The sequence below is a fragment of the Acanthaster planci genome, linkage group LG01, assembly GCF_054643075.1.
Source record: "Acanthaster planci isolate LZ-2023a linkage group LG01, COTS_SCS, whole genome shotgun sequence".
NCBI classification, from domain to species: Eukaryota; Metazoa; Echinodermata; class Asteroidea; order Valvatida; family Acanthasteridae; genus Acanthaster; species Acanthaster planci.
In genome coordinates this window covers 33,922,743-33,943,643 of record NC_141777.1, presented here as the reverse complement: position 1 = coordinate 33,943,643, position 20,901 = coordinate 33,922,743, and the positions used below count along the sequence as shown (strand labels likewise).

Sequence of the window (20,901 nt, the reverse complement as noted above, 5' to 3'; positions counted from 1 at the left end):
AAACCAGAAAAAGATTGTCGCAGCGCTTGCAGTGTACCTAATGAGATGTAGGTTTGCAGTAGCACCGTGCAAATCTCTCTCTTGTGTGTGTGTGTGTGGACAGTGTCTTGAGAGCATCCTGTCTCATGGAGATGGCCAGAGCATACTGTTCAACATTTCTTCTTAGAACTTCATTCACCCACCAAAGAGAAGTGGTGCTGCTGTGCACCTTTGTCTCATTGCTAAGTCCACGGTGCAAACCTTCAAATCATATTTGGAGTCTACTTGGACCTTTTGGAATACCTCACTCGGATCACAGAGCCTCCTTTGAACAAGCAGTATTACCAGTTTAGGGCTGAGTCTGTTCGATTCATTCGCTATTCAAATATTCGACTTTCAATTCGATTGCATATCGGAACAGTTGGTCTTACCTACCAGCAGTATTGTTGATGACTAAACCATAAACGAAATCAGTTACAATAGCACACGCAAATTGTGCTTTATAATCACAATAATAGCTTCTCACATCAAGGAGCATCTCCAGCCAAGGTGTAGCAAGATTTAAGAAACGAACAATACTTCTTGCCCCACTGAAATTTTCTATTCCTTTTAAATATTTTAATGAATAATTTGCTTTTTGAGTCGTAAGATTTCTGTCGCTTTTCTTTTGAATCTGCTTCAAAAAAGCGTCTATAGTGCAACTTTTCTCATTTAAAACATAAGAAAATTCTCCCTTCCTTTTCATCCATTTTGCATTTGAATATTCAAATGCAGAAAATAGCATTCAAATATTGGATAATCGATCGAATATTCGGATATTCGGCACAGCCCTATACCAGCTCATGTTCCGTACTAAATAGCTCATATTCCCACAGTACCATTTCGAGCATTCTAAATGATGAGTTTCTACACTGTAAGATTTTTTTTGCTGCATTAATTGTGTACTACCAATATCATGGCAAGGTAATGAATGTCATCGTCTGATGCATTGTCTCAAATTTCTCAAGACAGCTAGCCTGGCTTAATTGGGCTTATGCATTAATAGGATAAAACCCAAAATGATCAGCTTATCTTGAACAATTCTGCAGCTGACAGAAATGTAACATGACGTTCATTGTCATGGCATTCTCCAACAGTAGTAAGAACGTAAATTAATGGACACAAAAAAATGAGATGGATCTCACAACGAAAAAGAAACCTCTAGAAGCTGTCCAATTTTAAAGGAGGGTGATTTGGTGAATTCGGTAACGTTGTAAGAGTCTCTCTCTCACTCTCTCTCTCTTGTTTTCGCAGGAAAGATGTTGGTGAACGATCTCTGCTCATGGAAGAGATGGCAAAAAGCAGAGGAGGCAATGAGTTGTGTAGCAGCATAGTGGACAGCGACTGCGGTGATAGTATCCCCAGTCCCAGCAGCGACATGGCCAGTGGTTACACACCAGCGAGCGTTGCCTCGTCTGTCACCTCTGGCATTGGCTCGGGCTCTGACATGGATGAGCCCTCCCTCAAGCCAGTCAAGCAGGAGGTGGACTTTGATGAGCTCATCCCCAAGGCAGTCCGTGACAAGGAGGAGATCAAGAAGCCAGCCCCCGAGCAGGACATCAGCTTCGCTGCCCTCCTGAAGATGGACAATTTGAAGAGGATGTATGGAGCCACTGATAAGATGGACACAGCAGAGAAGGTGGACAGTGTGAAGAAACAAGAGAGTATGTCAAAGGGCATGACCTTTGCTGCACCTGGAACCGTGAACAGTGATGGGATTTCTGTGAACAATATAGAGGGACCCTTTGGCAATCCTCTTCAGCATAAATCAACAGAAATCCAGGAGTCCTTCCAGAGAGCAACTCAGAATCCTGCTGTGGATGTGTTGCTTCCCATGCAGACTTTCTCACCAGTGAGTGAGGCGAGCTCGGACTCGAGTAGTACTGCAGAAGTGAGTTCACCACCAATGGCAGTAGCGTTGCCGTCTGACGGCCAAGATGCCCGGATGGCAAGCGTCGGAGAGGAGGATGAGAGCCTGTTCAAGGACCTGCTGGAGTTGACTAAGGATGACAACATGGACAACCCATCATCGCAGCTGAATTCAGAACTTCCCCGCATGTCCTTCAGTGTGAACAGCCCCAGCAACCTGAGCCAGCTGCTGAACAGTCAGAGCGCTGCCAGCATCTCGTTGGGGATGTCCAGTCCCGAGTCCCAAGACCTCGTGGATGACTGCCTAGAGGGCGATGATGAAGTCTTCAATGGCAGGCCTGAGTCAACTGAACCTTCTTCCAGCATCTTAGCGGGACTCCTGACCAAACCACGGGCCCAAGAGCCGACCGGCAATGGTGCATCCGGCCCATCTCTTGACCCTCCCCCGAGTCAGGGTAACCTGCATTACATGAACATGTCCGTCACCAAGGTAGACCCCATGATGTCTGGAGCCAGCAGCCAGTTGCCAGATGACATAGCCAACTTCTCACTTGAGTTCTGTCAGCCAGTTATGGACCAGGCAGCGTGTGATGCTATCACAGCCCTTGGCGGGGACTTTTTTGTACCTGACCCCATGGACAAGGGTAGGAATGGAGCCACCATAACGGAGGTCACTGATATTGAAGACAATGGACTGCTACTCAACACCAGTGAATCAGAAATCAGTGCTGCTTCGAATCCGCTTGCGAATCTTGTGAATAGTCCTCCAAAGATGCCAAATGGCATAGTACAAACTCAAGTGCCCTTGGCACAGCCTCACAATACTTCACTCGACTTACACAGGAACGTTACCGAGCGAATATCGCAGTTGGATATCAAAGACAGTGGCAGGGCTCTGGCTCCACAGATCAATGAATCTGCTAATGCCCCAATCTTACATGCCCTGCTGCTTGAGAGCAGGGCAAACAGTCAAACTGCTGAGAAGTCTAGAGGGCAGCGTCCTGCACCACTTAGCAGCAACGGACTCGATAGTGTAAGTGATGTCTTGGGTCCAATAACGCCTTGTACCAAAGCCGCAGTGGATGCTGTGGACTCACTCATACAGGACTTTGATGAAATGCCAGGTACTAATACTGCAGACCCCGTATTTGCCAGATTGAATGGTAACAACAACATGGTGAACCAGGAGAATTACGTCCTTCTGCAGCAGATGGACCAGCAGCGGAAACACATGGCTGAGGAACATCGCAGACAGCAGCAAATCCTGATGGAGAACCAAGCCAAGCAACAGAAACAGCTTGAAGAGCAGCAGCGACAGCTGCTGCAGAGCCAGAACCTGCAGGGCCAGTCCATTGAGCAGGCGCTGCTGCGCAAGCAAATGCAGCAGAAACTGCAGCAGCAGTATCAGCTTCAACAGCAGCTGCAGCAGCAGCAGCTGCAGCAGCAGCATCAGCTTCAGCAGCAGCAGCAAACATTACTGGCTCAGCAAGCTGGCATGACAAGCGGCTTGCCGAGGTCAGCCCAGGGGCCGGAGCTGCAGGGAAACAGCTCCGTGCACGGCCAGGGTTTCGACATGACAGAGTTTGCGGCTCCGCAATCCCGAACAGTCTCAGCAGCGCTTCCAGTTTCCAGCCACCACAGGCAGCAGCAACAAATGCAGCAGTACTCTGCCTCCCCTCCTCAAAGCGTCATGGATTCCCCTCTTGCACAGCAGCAACTGCAGCAGCAGCGGCAACGTGGGAGTCCACCTGTCATGGGGCGATCTCCCCCAGTTGGCAGCCCACACACCCTGCCGCAGCAGTACCCAGGGCAACCGCAGGCCATCCAACAGCAGCAGCAACCCACTAATCAAGGGGGTTACTCCGGCCAGATGCAGCAGCCTTCCTACTGCAGACAGCAGCAACAAAGCATCGGCGTCATGCCAGAGCAGGCTAACAACAACTCTCTGATGTGGAACAACATTGATCCCATGTTGTCTCACCCGAGCATGGCTATGATGAACAGACAGGGCCGGACCATGGAGCAGTCTGATCTAGATTTCGGATCGGCCAACCCCCACTTGCTGCAACATCAGTAGTTTTACCTCTGTCCATGTATAGTTGTTATACAACTGTCTTGAATACTATATTGTCATCCAGTCAGAATGACCATTTTACCAGGTAATAAAAATGCATATTAAACACCACCATATCATATCAAACATCAGTGATACCACATCAAGATAACATAGACGAGTCCCTGCCCTACAGTTCAAGCCACAATGCCGGAACAGCTAACCAGACTATTCCTAGGTACTTCTGCAAATTTCACCTACGTACAGTTGTTTCTAGTAAAATCTAGTCGTTACGATTAAATTCAAGTCCTTCAGGTAAGGAAAATATTGCAAAAAATTCAAGACAGAGGTGTAACAAAAAATGTTTGACTGCTGTGATGTGGGATGTAATGTTTTTACAGATGAGGGACTCATAGTAGCTGAGGCCAAGGGTGATATACATCTTGAGGGTATTAAAACATCATATCCTACATCAAAGTAGTGTATAATTGTCAAATACATGTAACCCTTTATTACCCGTACTTACAGAAAAAAATCTTTCTTGGGCTTACATATTTTCTTTTGTAGACACGCGTGCATTCGAAAAGGCATTTTGAAAACAAACACTCAAGAGTGCATTTCAAATTTTGTGTTATTTTTCCAGAAGTCAGTCTATTTGAGCCTCTAAAACAAATGCGGATCTCAGGCAAATATACCATCGTGTCTGGTTTTGTTTCAGTTTGGAGATATTTGGGTGGAACTCTGATAAAGGGAGTTTTTCAATGGCTGTTTTGTGCTGCTGGCTACAGACAAGAAAGAATTGTTGCATACAGAAAAAAACTGTATTACCAGACACCCTTAGCTTTGTATCAATAACATCATGTGATCAGATGGACCACACACATTGACTTGAGAGAACTATATAAATTGAGTTTGCTAAGGCACTGGTTGAAAGTGAGACATACATTGATAAAAACTTGTGAAATTATGAAGCATGTGTGGAGAATTTTTCAACCTTCAGTTTTTGACGGTCTGTGACAGTATGAACAATCAAGAACAGTCAAAATTTTATTCCTCCCCTACTGCTAAGCTTCAAGGACATATCATGTCTCAATTGACTGATTTTCTTACGAAAGAAAAACGTTGTCCAGAATGTATGTTTCTACAAAAACATTATCTTTTCCTCTAGATAAAATGGCATCTGAATCGAGGTGGCTAATGACACTTCTTTTCATTTTCGGTCGTAAATTTAATGTTTGCGCTGCTCTTCCCAAAGTTTGAAAAGTCAGATCTGTAGAAATGTATAAGTTGTAAATACACGATTTGATGATGTGCCTTTTTGCCTTCTCAAAAAGAGAGGGTTGGATATATTTGCAACAAAAAGTGCGGGGTCTTCAGAAGGGGAGTAAATTTCCAGTTTTCTACTTTCAAATCGGAATTTGATTTATTGTCTGAATTGGGAAACAAGTACTTTATCGTGATTCTAGGCATTTGTGTAAGTTATTTTCCTGTGTATGTTATGTGCAGTTAATTCAAACAACCCAAAGATTGTATAAAAAAAAGTAAAGCACATGCGCATCATGGCTTTAATTGGACATGTTTGGAAGTTGAAAGTTGAAAGTTGACAGAATTGAGTTTGATGATCATGTTGAGCATTTTATGGTAACAAAATCTTTCAACACCAAACGGAATCAGGAGGAATCAATTCCTGGTAATTTCACTCTTTAGTATTAACCCTTGTGCCCCAATTCACAACAACAATCTTAAAAAAAAAAACTTGGCAAGAGACCAGAAATGTTGGAGAGGAGTGCTCAACTTTGCTTTTGTCACTGGCCTTTAGGGAAACCAAAAAACAATTACCTAAACATGTGAAAAGTGACATCTTTGAATTTGTACAAAAATGGCAAAAAATAAGAAAAAAAAGTGTTTTCACTGCCCACCATGTTGTGATACTCATATACCTCAATTATAATAAAGGACCAAGTAGAAGGTAATTATTTAAGGTCATTGTCAGTGCTTCAGTATATTTTAAAATAAATTTGGGGCCTACCTTTTTTGGGTCTTATTGAGCCCCACCTGACACAGAAAGCTCCCTCAATTTTGGACGCTATAGTCAATTTATTTTGACTCATTTTTTTTAATCAGTTAAGTAGTATCATTGACCAATCACACAGACAAATCAAGTGAATAGTAACGGTGACAAAAAGCTATTTGAGACTTTGGGGTTTTTTACTATGGAATTTACATTGCACTTGGTATAGATACATTTTTTTTCTCTCAAGAAAACCAGAGGTTGATAATGAATGCTTGTGCACACCTATGAAGGTGTTTTGTTCAGTCACATTCTTGTTTGCTGTTTGATAATCATTGCTGCTGACCCAACATTTGAGTGGTGATTGTAATAACTAGCTGAAAGCCAGCAACGTAACCTATAAATAAAATTGGTTTGCTGGTGAACGTTTTTATGCAAGTTTCCTTTAAAGTTGCTTATATTATCCAATGCTGCGAAACTATTTTTCTTGCAATGATGAAACTCCAAACAGCTGATTAAGATGCATTGCCACTGTACAGTATTCAATTTCTGTGCGCACTTAGTTTAGACACTGAATGTATAAAGGTTTATTTTTAGATTCGTGCCAGGGGATTTGTGTACAGCTGCGGAGGCTTGTGCAAGTTGAAAAAAAAAGGTTGTTCCAAACAGGGTTGTTCTGAAGACTTCTCCTCTGAAGAGGCTTGTTTTCCAATAATCCTGTATCAGATATTATTTTTGTTTTGTGAGGATTTTTTTTTTTTTGTGGTGGTGGTGGTGGTTTTAGGGAAACAAGTGGTGCTCAGTGTTCCTATTGCTGACATCCCAAAATGTCTTTGGACCCAGATGAATGCGCTCCTTGAAAGATTTTTTGGGATAGGCTCTCAGACTGAATTCACTGGATGAGATGCTGTCCCCAACACCTTGGTTTTAGTGATCAATCACTTCAGTGATTAGCCAAGTCTAAATTAAATGGCTGTGGCCGTAAATATCACACTGTCTATGGAAGCCACCAGGTTGTGGTTGTGACCGTGCCTGCAGACATTTCCCATAGATTTGATTCCCTGTCCTGGCCATAAAATTTGGTCTCCTTTGTTTCATTCTGATAAGAATCCACAAGTCACCATGTGGAAAATTGGACAAATGTGATATCTCTCTGACTTTTCCAGTGATAAATTCAAGATTTCAAGTTGTACTTTTGCGTTGGGAAGATGTTAATTTTACTTACAGGTTTTGCCTTACTGTACACCGGCTTATATTCATAAACACTGTATACTCAGTGCCTGTCCAAGAGCTAATGAAAAAATTTCATAATTGTACTTGTGTGGGACTCAAACCCACGACCTCCTGCTTACTCGTGCAGATGTCTCAACCACTCTACCATCGAGCTTGGTGGGGTTGGCTGGCCGGTCACTGTGAATTGTTTCAAGATGTACTTTGCGTCAGGGAGATGCAAATTTGAATTAAAGGATTTGCCGTTACGCTAACATATATTCATAAACACTGTATACTCAGTTCTCGTCTGAGAGCTAATAAAAAATTCATAAGCCTACTCGGGTGGGACTCGAACCCTTGACCTCCTGCTTGACTGAGCTTGGCGGGGTCGGCTGGATGGGCCGAGCCCCACCCAAATAAGCTTATGAATTTTTTCATTAGCTCGCAGACAAGCACTGAGTATGCAGTGTTTATGAATATGTGTCGGTATGAGGGCAAAACCTTGAATTCAGATTCATGTTTGTTGGTGGGGTTGCAGTGAGGTCTTGGGGGTTGGGCTGTTTTGTATTGAAGACTCGACAAGACTGCGTAAAGAGCCCACAGAGTCAACCCACAAAATAATGCAGTTACAAATCATTCAGGCCCGAGCCAGGCCATATGCTGTGCAACAAGTGAAATATGACAGAGGCATTTTATCCAGTCATTGTTTCTCCCAACCTTCTTCTAGCCTGCCTTTTGATTTGACTGGTAATGTGACATGCAGTAATGTTGTGATTAGGTTACAGCTGGGATGGATTGTTCAGTCAGAAACATGTATAATAATTCGTTGGTATTCTTCCATTTTTGTATCTTCAGAGTCAACGCCAGGTATCTTCCTTATTTGTTCAGTTATACATTCTTCTCTTTGCTATGGGTAGCATTTGCTTGCGCTCCCTCTCTCTCTCTCTCCTTTCCCGATGGAAACTCGCTTTCAATTTAAAACCGTGCAAAAAAGTTGAACTTGTCAACATGCCCCTTTTCCACCGTTGCAGAATTTGAATGGTTACCAAAGCAATCATCTTCAGTGCATGACGCCTTAGAAATTTTCAGATGTGACCATGGAAAATACTAACAAGTAGTTGGAAACAAGAGTTTGTAGGTAACAAACAATCAAATAAGAAGTCAAAACAAATCTAAGGTATTAGTAAATCAGATTTGGTTTTCCATTATGATTGCTGTGATTACTGCACATATATTGACACAGTTAAAAAGTAAAAAAAAGACATACAAAGAGTTTTGTAGTGATGAATATAGTTGTGTAAATTATGTATGTAAATAAGCTTAATGTTTCTTTTAAATATCACGCTATTAAGTAATGTTCAGTAATGAAGCACCTGGTTTAAGCTGAATTGACTGTTTTGTCGGCTGTAATTTTGTTTCAAAAGGGGGTGTAACTTCCACACAGTTCTTGAAAAGGTTTCAGTGTTTGAATTTCATTCATTGTGGTTTGTTAGTTTGGGGGGTTTTTGTTTTTTGTATTTTCTTTCCAAAGAGAGGCTGAATTTGGAACTGTGCTTAAAGCAAGTCATAATGGTGCAGGCATTCGATGCTGATGCAAAGAAATAGAACTTTACTTCACTAATCTTGTCAGAGACTGTAGTAAGACATAAAAATGCCAATACATTTGTGATTGTGTCAAAACAACACAGTGATCAGCTTTCAAAAAAAACCAAAACCTTGGTGACCCTTGACTCGGGCATGATTCATTTTTGTTTGCCTTTGCACATAATTTTGGTCTCTGAAGATGCAATTTCAATATACATTGAAAAAATGCAAAGAATGCTATTGGTGCATTGCATTTCTCCACTTCCTTTCTGCATTGGTTATTTTGGTGAGAATAAAAGGAGACACTCTGGGTGGCAAATTTCTTCTAGGTGCCATCCACATGCACAACCGTGTAGAACAGGGTAGTGATTTTCTCATTATGGCTGAAAATTGGAAACGTGATGGTGTAAATGAGTATCTCTTAAATGGTATATTTATTGTGTTAAGTTCTGTATTTTTTTTATTTCAGGCAGTTAGTAAGTGTGGACATCTCCAAACCTTTACAGCATGGTTAGCACAACAAAAACAAACTTTGTTTAATCCTTCCTCCCCTGTTTAAGTTCTAGAACCACAACCACAGCATCGTATCAGTATTTTCTTCAGATTTTTGTAATCAAATTCAGGTTGTACAGTTCAGACAATTTAGGTGGTGTCTTCTGCCGGACACCTCTGACTTCTAAAGAAAAGTTTTGTTTGTTTTTTAATTTTTTTTATGCTGCCTTATCACGCTAGTGGGCTTGTAACTGTGAAAGTGTAGATAACATGTCACAGTAATTCAATTGTATATTATAAATATTTAAAACAAAAGATCTCTTTAAAAATACCTGATTGTACATGCATTATGTGTATTTTTCCGTCCTGTAAACTCTTACACCGGTGTTGGTATAAAAAAAATCATCATCTGTGAGATGAAACTGTCTTCTTTTGTCTGTTGCAGTGGAGGAACATGGTTTCCCTTTTGAGAAAAGACTTTTAGTTTGCTGTGTTTTGCGCAAATTTCTGTTAAGGGGATAAGATGGGGGGGTTCCATTGGGGAAAAAAGACCTATTTCAGTTCAGAAGTTGCAGTTATTTTTGCATGGCAAGACTCCTTAAGAACTTATAATTGATGTGACTAACTCCAAACCATCTAGCTATTAACATATTATTTTCAGTGTTTCTACCCAGAATTACATTTAATAGCCTCCAACACCACCTTCTCAATGGTGTTTGCTTTCCCATTGGCTTTGCACCAGAGGCTTTTTCTCCTTAAACATTCATGATGGCATCATTTAACTTCAACCCTTCAGTCGCTCACTTTTTGGTTTGTTTGCCATAAGTCCTTCTTGAGTTGTATTTCGACAGCTCCAGACTTTGTTAGCTGATTTCATTGGGGGCTCAGGGGCCCAGTTCTGTTTGAGCATGACAGACTATGCCACAGAACAGTTTTTTTGGAAAGTTACAGTATTTGTTTTTCTGCAAAAAAAGTGGGCAATTGAACCGAACTGTTCTGTTGTTAATTGATGCACTCAAAAGAATTTCTTGTAAATCTCTGCTTCCTCGCACATTGTTAACTCTAATTTTCTTTCCCTTTTTGAGACCTTCAAAAAAGGAAACGTGGATTCCCCAAACAGTTGCTTGTTAAGATTTTAGAATGTTTCCTTATTTTGCGGTATTTGGGGTCATGTGTTTACTTAATCAAGCATTTTGTGATTAATTTTGGACATCTCTGTTATATGCAACACTGTTGTGTATCTTTGAAAAGTTCAGTGTAAATTAACTGTATGAGAGGTTAATGTCTAGAGTACAGTCAATATATTCAGGTGTTTTGTAAATAAAAATGAAAAAAATGATTTTCCCCCTTTTTTTAAACACATGCACCCTCTTGTTAAAAAGGTGAACTAATCTAGTAAAATGGATGATGTAAGACATGCTTGGATTTTGCAGCACACGTCTTTCTTCACTTGATAGTAATTTTTTGTCCTTTCTATTGCAACCTGGAGCTCTCTCTGGTTGTTGCAGGCATATTGGCATGATTGGTCGGTTGTTGGCCAATCGGCCGGGGGGGGAGGGACAAGATTATGATCCCCCATTAGAGTTTTGGTACCGTTTCATTTTTGTTTCCTCTCCAAGGTGCGTAATATTCCCTCAAATTTAGCATCACACTTTAGAAAGGTTAGATTGCATCAAGAAATTGTCACCCTCCTCCCCCCCCCCGCAAAAAAAAGTTCCTGGGCCGGCCCACTGTCGGCTGTCAGACACGATGGCTAAGGGATTAAATCTTCTTGGTGGTGAACAAGCTCTTGGGCAGCCTTGGCTGTTGAAGTACACACCCCCACTCTCTGATCTACAGGATCGAGAGCAAATAGGTTGGTGACGTGTCTGGATATAGCAGCTGGTTGGTAGACTAGCCAGCCTGCAAGCTTGTTTCTTGAATGGTGAGGTGGGTGAGTGGTTGGAGAGGTAGGGGAACTGGCTGCCAGCATTCTTACATTCAACAAGCATCACAGAACAATTGGTCTTTAATACTATTCACCCTGATGTGCCGTATTAAGCATTATTTTGTGGGTCACTTCTTTTAAACAGTTTGAAATGAAAGGGAGAGGATTGATACCGAGCAAAGGATGGAGGGATAGCTGAAGAAATTGACATCAGAAGACATTGATCTTTATGGACGTGTACATCAACTGTACGAAGCCAAACCCGCCATATTCCTTTTCCCTAACACATTTCCAGTGGAAGGAACTATGAAAAACTTTCAGAATTGAGAACTTATGCTAGTTTGGTCAGAGATATGACTTTCAAAAGTGTGGAACCCAACATTTTGAAGGTCAAATCCAGCGTATTTAGGTGTTTATTCAACATTTTTTCCCGAAACTTTTCCTCAAAATTGTTAAATCAGCACGTTTAATTAACAATTTAAATGCTGGATGAGAATTGAAAATAATTGATTAAACATTTAAAATGCTGGATTGAAGACTTCTAAAATGTTGGCACTGGCAGAACTCCTAGGAGTTTTTAGCAGGTACACGTAGTAGGTCATTGCCCTTCCCTTCCCCACGATCGTCGAAGTATGGCAACTGGGCGGGATCCCGGTTTGGAAAAAAAGAGGCTGGTATCAAGAGGTAGGTTTTAAAGGCAGATGGTGTTTTCCCCTTCTAGTTTTGCCGATGATTGTGGCAAACCCGGGTGGGTTGGGTTAAAACCGATCCCGGTAAACCATCCGCTAAACTGTTTCGGACCATGAAACAGTATCACTACGGCATTATTCGGCTTGGTGCGTTAGTTTTAGGAGGAGGGGATTGCTTCAGTAATATCTAACTAGAGATCTTCTCCGGTCAATGGTAATACATAGTTAACACATAATTAATATAACGTTGGCTCGTTGTTGACACATAGCATCCATGGTAACATCCAACTTTGCACTTAACCGTTTGAATGCGACAGCCGCCAAAATTATGAGGGCGCTATTGCACTTCACAAGCAGAGAGCTATACGCACGTACGTACGTGGCCGTGGCCGGCCGCGGTGGCACGATGTACGACTATGCATGCGTCACATTTTGGTGGGTCGCACTACCCTAGCCTTTAGCGCAGCATGCATGCATGCACCGTGCACCGAGCTAATTTGCAAAATGGCGACAGGCGGTGGACTAATATCTTCTAATAAACGTTCCAAAATCAGCCCAGGAGGACCATCAACTTCATCAGAAAAGGTAAGTGGGCTACCCAAACCATTAAAGATTTGGACGAATCGTCCAGGGTGACGCTAAGGGATGTGCTGGCTGCAAGCTTGGTAGCAGATGTAGGCCTTGGCGATGGAAAGGTTTGAAGACGATCGGCGTACGTAGTGTGTTTGGATGTGATGTTGATTTAGTGAAATGACCCGGAAATTCTTTACGCAATTATAGTGTACTGCATGCATGTGGCCGTGGTGGTATCTTGATTTTCAGCGCACTACATGAACAAATTGAACAGATGTGCACGTGTACAAAATTTGCAGTGGAGAACGCAGCCGTGGCAGCCCGTAGCTCCTTCATTCAGTCGGTATGGCCTTGGATTTGTCAAACTGGAAAGAATTCCACACATGGACGCTGCACATGCTGCATTGAAAGCAATGAAATGTCCTAAAAAGTGAAGTGAAACTATCAAGGTATTCACTTAAAAAACACTTCACATTTTTCAGATCAATAAGTTGTAGGTTCATGCAGAGGGCGTCAAGTGGCATCCATATACGTGTACGTGGAACTCCTTCCGTCAAGCAGTAGAGGCACAGATCACAGCTCAGGGACTGTTCCTGGATTTGGAGAACACCCTTTATTTGGGGGCAACACCACTCCCCCAAAAGAGAGAATATCCCCATAAAAGGGGACTTTTTCCCAAGTGGCCTTGAGTAAAAATATCCATGCACTATTGTCATTTTTTTCTCCCACATTGTCCATACATTTAAGATATTACGATTGTTTTTTATGAACTTTGCGCCATGCCACTCAATTAAGTATATGTAATTTGTGAAGGATTGATATATTTGGAAAAATTGTTCTGATACAGTTTTTTTTCCCACCCATTATGCTAAGTTGCATACTCTTGCTCATAATCCTAGAAGTAAATGGTAGGATTTTTTTAAAACAGCAGCCTTGGGTGTTTTTTCCTGCTGAATAGAATTATAGCAATGAAAGAATCCCCAGGGCAATGGTACATGGAGGATCTCCAAGCCCACTTGAAAAAAACAAACAATTGTTCCCACTTCGGGGATATTCTTTGTTTTGGGGGACTGATTTTGTCCCCAAATAAGGGGACTTCTCCACATTCAGGGACAGTCCTTTCGTTGTGATCTGCACCTCAACTGTCAAGCTTCCTCCAATGTGCTAGTCTGAGAAAAGTTATGATGGGCCCCCAATGAGAAATAGCCTGTAAAGATTCAAGCGCAGAGCAAGGAAACAGCATGGAAATTTATTTGTTGTAGGCTAATCTATGTTTTGGCTGGGGCTGTATCATGAGCCTACATGTATGTGTGTTGTAGCAAATACACTGTACATGTATGTCTTCTTGAATGTTTTACAGTGTAATAATTTGTTGTATAAAGGGATACAAAATTAATACATAATGTACAATTGACATTGACATCTTGCAATCAGTGTGTGAATGGTGTTGATCAATGGTGAGGCTTTGCCTCCTAATGTACATGTATGAGATTCAACTGCAAGCCTGTGTGTAAAAAACTTTCTGTCAGTTTGACTGTACATGAATGTACATATGTACAAATATGTTATCACCCTCCTGTAATAAATTGCAAATAATACAGTAGAGTGCATAAATAAATAGTTAACCCTAATCCCAGAACTTTTCATTAAGTTTGGAAGGATAGTGGAAGCAAGGGACCACTTACACTTTTTCTGTGGATTAGGTTTGATTGTACATTTGTGACCTGTCACCACAAAATGAGCTGAAAGTCGGAATTTTCAAAAATTGAGATATTGATATATTTGAATTCAGCAAAAGAGAGCTTTCCAGTGATATGTTTTTGGAACACTTAGGGTAAAAGTATAAGATAACAGTGTGACATTATTTGGGCGGCTTTGTGTCTTTGTTCCCAACATTGTTTCAACATTTCTGACAAGGTATGAATAATGCTATCGTCAAAATTGCTGACAAAATGACGTTTTTTAATATATGATCCTGCAAAATATTTATAATTGAATAGGAGACGGCAAAATCTTTCCAAATATTACAGTACCCCCCCAATTGACCTCCACTTCAATATGAGTTTAAACCCTCAAAAAAGAACACAGCAGAATGCGACTCTATGCGCATTTTGTTGTGACATTTGTATAGTGTGCCATTTTTTGTAGGTGATTGCATAAACTTTGAGGACTTGGAAGTGTGTTACCTAAGAATGCTCCTAACAGAAGCTTTGGTAACTTTAATGGGTGAACAGGAAAGAAAGGCCATGTCAGGTTGGCAAGGTAGTTCTTTCCTCGCCTTCCACCTCTGTGGTCCCGGGTTTGATTCTCGGCCCCGTCCACATGTGGATTGGGTTTCAGTCCCTACCTGATTCCATGGGTTTTACCCAGAATATTCCTCTGGGGTTTTCCTCCCACCTCTAAAACTGTAACTGCTTCCTACCATCTCCCCATTACTGATGTTGGTGAATGTGGGTCGTTTGGTGGCTGCCCGAGACGCCCTTGTATGCCATAGGCTCAACCATGTTTAAATGTATTCATTGTCCCATGCTTAATGTCTTCATTGCACAGTGCACTTGAACATATTGATATGAAATTTGCGCTTCATAAATTATTATATTAGATAATTATTCCACCTGCTTCTTTTTTCACCAGCTATCTCGTTTTCAAGTTTTTCATCACATGTTTTTGTGAAATTGCATCTAACATTGGGAGAAACCAAATATTTCAAAATCAGAATCGTAATGAAAGCTTTTTAAAAAGCAGACATTCAATTATTTGAATTTGCCAATCTCCACAGGATGCTTTCTTACTGTTCACGTAGCGACAAAATCAAGCATCCTTGTGGCATGCATGCTACATGTACCCTGGTGTTAAGGCCTTTTCCTTGATGGCAACTAGATGTAGAGCCACTTGTCAATCGTTGAAGTTATCCGGGATATCCTGAACTAATTATTTTTCCTCCCAACCCTTTCCCCCCCCCGCACAAAATGTGGCGTTAGTGGAGAGGAGTAACCTAATGATCTAGCCAGTCGGAAACTTTACTTTTGCAGTGGGCAATATAAAAGTTGGTTTCCCAGCAGGGTGACAGATTATTTGCCAAGCATCAGTGTTCATCAGAATTTTCAGAAGGGCCACTGACTTTCTCAAAGTGCTGTTATTCCACGTACCATCTGTAGGCATTTTCTAAATAGCACAAAAAGCATTGGGTTGCTTTTGTTTTTGTTTTTTTGTAACTTAACTTGCTCCTAAAAAGACTGACTTGAAAACAGTTATTGGACATCACCATTTTAAAACACTGGCTTTGAGATGCACCAGTCAGCAGCAAAAAACAACTGATATCCACAATGGTTTTTGTCATGAAACCGGGACCAATAAAAGTAATCACCAGTTCCCCTGTCCCACTATCCTAGGCACTCGGAAAACAGTACAAACTTCGGCCAGTCAAAAGTCACAACCACAGGCAGTGATTAGATTACGTGTGCTCGTAAAGCCTTGTTCCCGTTGAACCTTTTCCTTCATGGCCATGCGGAAACATACATGTACCACAACTTTTGTGTCAGTCTACGGCGCATTCCCACTTGGACTTCTTTAACTGCAGTGAAACGTCTATTCGCTGTGCAAGACTAGCTGAATGATGGTACGTACATGTATTCCCTGTTCTCATTTATGCTGACACCTGCAGTACAGACACAGACACCCTGACACTCATTGTTTACATCCCGCAAACGCTCCATCTACTTTACTCCACCGTCTTCAGCATTGTGGTTGTCAGAGCCAGCTGGCAGGCCAAACAGAAAGTCCAGTGAACTGCTGCATGTTTGAGCTGACCATTGATCTTTTTCAGAAAGTGTACTCATAACTGAGCTCGGGAAAAGTCATTTCTTTGGAAGAGACATCTTGTGGGGAGAAAGTTCACTAAAAAGAACGGTCTGAGTTTTTTGTCTTTTAGTTTCAAATATTCAGTTTCAGTATTCAGATTGGGAGAATAGAATTTTTATGCATTTTTTCCAAAATTTGATCTTAGTCTTAACACTAATTGCAGAATATTCTGAACGTCTGCTTCTACCAAAACATTTAGTTATAAATGATGTTTATAGTTAGACATCAAAGTATTGGCAAGAGTCACAAAAATTCATCTTTTATCTGCCATCTTCATAAGGAAACTGGCCAAAGGCCAACTCCTGCTATAAAACAAAGTGGACAAGCAACGGCGTAGGCCCTAGAAAGAACCCTTTGGTAGATTCTTGTTTTTTGTCTACCACATCATGAATAAGATCACACGCAGTCAGAACACCACCGTTGCATGTAAAAGTCAGGTTAAATGTCACTTCACACTTAAATTCTGTTCATCAACATCTCTACATTTCCCTTCCCTTCATCCACAGAAGTCTACTCCCTTACCTTTCAAACTCAAAGTGAGAGGGAAAAATGGAACAAAACATGTCTTATTTGGGAGAACAAAAGCTGATTATTGAATGAAACTCGAGAGTTGTGAACTTGAGGGGTTGATCTGGATCCAGTCAAAAGACACGACCTACATAAACTTTGCAAGCAGTTGGCCATAATTTTGTGTATTGTATCAAGTACATACATGTACATTAGTGTAACACATCCATTCAGCACCCAACACCTTGGTTACTTTACTCATGACTCATGTACGATATGGTTTATGCTCAAAGCAGAACAAGCTTCTTTTTCTTGCCCGCTGGAGTCCTTCAGAGTTGTTCAACCCGCCCAACAGCTTCGTTTCAGTTTACTGGTCAATCAATAATGATGCTTACATCACATAGATTCCAAGCCTACCCCTTGCAGTGTGCAGATATCACCCTCTGTGTAATGTGTTAAGCACTGGACAGGGAAAAAAACGCCCTGCAGTGGGTCAAGTTTAATTGAACCAGAAATACACTCAAAGGCATCATACCTCAATCAATATAGAAATTGGGTCTCCCCGAGGTCTGCAGCATGTATGGGTGGATAGTCACATATGCATGCTCAAGATCAAGTTGGAATTGGAAGTGCATGTACACGTACATTTGTATATTAGGAGTTTTCATAGTCCTTACTAATGCATAGATTTTCTGTGCCAGTTGGTCTGGTAAAGTGATGAAGTTCTACATGTACATACCTAACCCAGGGCTTGGGCCTGAGCGAAGACCGTTCTGTGAAAAACTAGAGTCCTGTTACATGTGTAGATTTGCCCAAAACACCTCCTTTTAAACATGTGGAAATGTAATCTTGTCTACCTGTACATGTACCGGCACCAGGAAAGTACCGGTACCAGAAATTGAGACTGCTTTGTTGGTTGGTGCACCTTACAGTATGACTTTTAACTTATTATTCATTAGCCTAACTCCTAACCCTAAGGTGTGTGAAATCATTTTAAGATTGAAGGATTTTGCCAGTTGGGTCAGTATACATGTACTGTATAGGTGTCAACCAAACTCTTCAAGTACATGTACAGTACATACATGTACATTGTAAATCAATGATGTGTATCCTAATAAGCCTTTTGCGAGTTAAATCCGAATAAAATCTGGTACACTGAGTTCTTTAAATTCACGTGAACATACGATAGCAACCTGAATTCTCCATACTAAAAACACTTGCTGTTTTTCGTGATTCGGGGCAAGCTTTTGCTTACCGGTAGTTACATGTACATAAGAGACACCTTGCACCAATACACTTCTCAGTGGATAAGAAGGACACACAGGAACCAGTCCATTCCAGAGATGGTGGTCTCTATGCGAAAGCTTGCCCCGAATCACAAGGTATAGCAACACTGTCTTTAGTCTGAGGAATTCAAATTGTTACTCCTTATTCCTCTCCTTGAGTGCCAGTTGAAATTGATGGTACATGTTTTGAAGGAAAATTGCCCATTGGCTTCCAACAGAGTTTTTTGAAGGATTCCAGTTTATTCCAGTTTTGTCAGTAAAGAATCAGATTGAAGGATTCTATTTTGGATTGGGCATGGGCATCATGTTAAGACAAATAGTTTCACGTGTAGAAACGGAAGTTTTCTATTGGGATAATTGTAATACAGCTGAGAGTTTTGTTCTGTCCTAAAAGCAAACCATCTCCAGCTAACGCATTGGTAAATTTTACTGAATTGATCAACAAGGATTGTTGAAATTGACAAACTGCCTCAAGAATTTGTTTCTCTTTTTTGTCACTCTTAAAACACGAAAGACATGGTATGTTTCCGAAAACACAAGTCCTTTTTATTCTGTCCATTTTCTCTTGAAATACAAAATAGCTGGGACTACTCACAGTCACACCAGTTGTTACAAAATTGGTCAGTCATGTGGTCAGTGATGGGGCATCATTGATCAAATGTCACCTTGTAGGCCTACACTTATACACTTATCTTGCCAGGCCTTTACTCGTCCTCGTTGCCAGGAATGGTTTGAGTGGTTTTGCCTCAGTTGCCCAAACATTGGTCAGACATTTGAAAGGACAACCACAGACTTGTGCTGTTGGATGTATTGCAGGTAGAGCCGAAATATCCACTGGCACAAAACTGCAACTCGTAGACATCGAAACCTTCAACCCTGGATGACGAATATCTCTGAAGGTTTGTGTCATGCTTCTTGCCCATATACAGTGTGTATCAATGGTGCGTGACATGTCTCTCTAGGAACTGATGCTTTCATGTGACTTTCATTTGAGCCCCAGTGGTTATTATTGCAAAACCGTACTGTTACTGGAGAACTCTTTAGCTGTACTGCATTGTTGTGTTTTGTCATGCCATGGTTATTTGCTCATTTAGTGGAACATTGGTCACATTTTTGCATTGTAGCAGACAGCACCAGTGCAGCTCTCGAACTGAATCCACAAAGTTGTGGCAGAATGGATAATTCCGTTGTCAGGAAAGTTGAGACTGAGCTTGCTGACAAAAAGAAATGTCCCCATAACATTTTGGGGTCCCCACAACTTGTGTTAAGTCCCCCACAACTGTGGAAGGAGCGTGTTTGCATACTCGGTTTTGCAGATATGTACGAGTGCATGTAACTAAACATACTGTACACAAACAGTTTTTTAAACACGAGCAATTCTTGTTAGAGCTAGAGCTAGGGCAAGATCTCAGTTGGTTGTTGAACTGCATGTTCTGTACACGAAGCTACAGCTACAAACAATTTTTTCTTTGTTACAAATGAGTGCTTCTGAAAATAATGGAATTTTGAAAAAGTTACTCTACAGCCGTGCATGTATCAGGGGTGAAATTTGTCTGGATTTTGCCTGAGTTTGGGCCCTCCAAACCTCTGGAGATTATTTTTGGGATATTTTACTTTCCTCTAAACTCACCCTTGATGCATTGATATGTCAAATTTTGAATCTGGTGAACCTACATGTACGTTGTACAACCAACAACCTTGCCAATCCCCCTTGTTTCCTATGTTGTGCATACAGGCTGCCAGACCACCATAATTACATGTATGTTCCTGTTTTTGAATGACTGACCAAATGTGAATGTGATAAAGTAACAGTAGACCTTTAGAACTTGATTTATGTCTGCTTTCATGTTCCCAATGGAGGTCACATACGTGTACATGTACATATATCCAGATGTGAATTCTCAGCGTGGATTGTTCACGTCAGCTTGGGAACCGGGCAGCCAATTCTCCTTAGTTGAAATAGTTTTTCTCTTTCTGCTGTTGTTGCAGACCACCCGATATCATCACAGACTTTCCAAGCTGTGCCAGGCAGTTTGGAACTCTCTAGTGTTCACATTTTGAGCCAACTCCAGGCAAGCTGTTGATGAGAGTTTTCAGTTAATTCCAAAAGGAATGTGCAGTGACTCATATCTGTAAAGTGTCCCTGCTAAAAACAACTTTAGGGGGAGTTGTGCTTAATCATCGGCATTACATCGACATCTGCGAGTAACACCCAGTCAATTTGTATAGTTAGTACTGGTACATGTTTTTGGCATAATTCCCAAGAAATGGAGGACTCATATGTGAAACACCAAAATAATATTGAACCAGCAAAGCGATTTTAAAGAAAATTACTGAGAGTGTAGAACAAAATCCAGGAGAAACCTGAACAGGAAATAGGCCTAGCGGTACATGTACTTGTAGATCCAGACCTTGAATTTCGGTACATGTACTTGTAGATCCAGACCTTGAATTTCGGTACATGTACTTGTAGATCCAGACCTTGAATTTCGGTACATGTACTTGTAGATCCAGACCTTGAATTTCCTTGTTTGGGGGGCAGGGGCAAATGGCCTCAATGGGTTGGTCAAAATAAGGGGGCACTGAAGCCAATGATAGGGCAACGAGGCCTTCATGTAAATAAAACTTTGAGCACCAAGGCCATTTTTGCTGTTTACAGGTACAAGTAGTAATGCAGTCTTATGAAGCTCTTTTGTACACAGTATTAGATTATGGAGAGTCTGTGAGATGTTTGTTGAACCATGAAATGAATTAGCAAGTGGAGATACCGGTCATTCTTCATCTACCAAGTTGGGGCAAAAAATATACAGGAGTCCATC

General features: G+C 41.3%; 2 protein-coding genes across 4 annotated transcripts in view; both read left to right on the top strand.

The window, feature by feature from the left end:
* LOC110987134 (uncharacterized) overlaps nt 1–10,656 on the top strand; it is a 68,348-nt gene extending 57,692 nt beyond the window's left edge. For both annotated transcript variants that reach the window (XM_022249590.2, XM_022249591.2), the window contains one exon: nt 1,273–10,656. In XM_022249590.2, coding sequence (XP_022105282.2) covers nt 1,273–3,964 — 2,692 coding nt within the window. In that variant the 3' untranslated portion in view covers nt 3,965–10,656. The remainder of the gene's footprint in view (nt 1–1,272) is intronic.
* A 1,572-nt stretch (nt 10,657–12,228) lies between these two features.
* LOC110987143 (uncharacterized) overlaps nt 12,229–20,901 on the top strand; it is a 58,639-nt gene continuing 49,966 nt past the window's right edge. Inside the window, exon 1 of one of the 2 annotated variants that reach the window (XM_022249613.2) lies at nt 12,229–12,440. In XM_022249613.2, the coding sequence (XP_022105305.2) occupies nt 12,276–12,440 (165 nt within the window). In that variant the 5' untranslated portion in view covers nt 12,229–12,275. Of the gene's footprint in view, nt 12,441–18,885; nt 18,982–20,901 lie in introns of those variants that run through there. The other variant, XM_087139358.1, reaches the window with a different exon arrangement.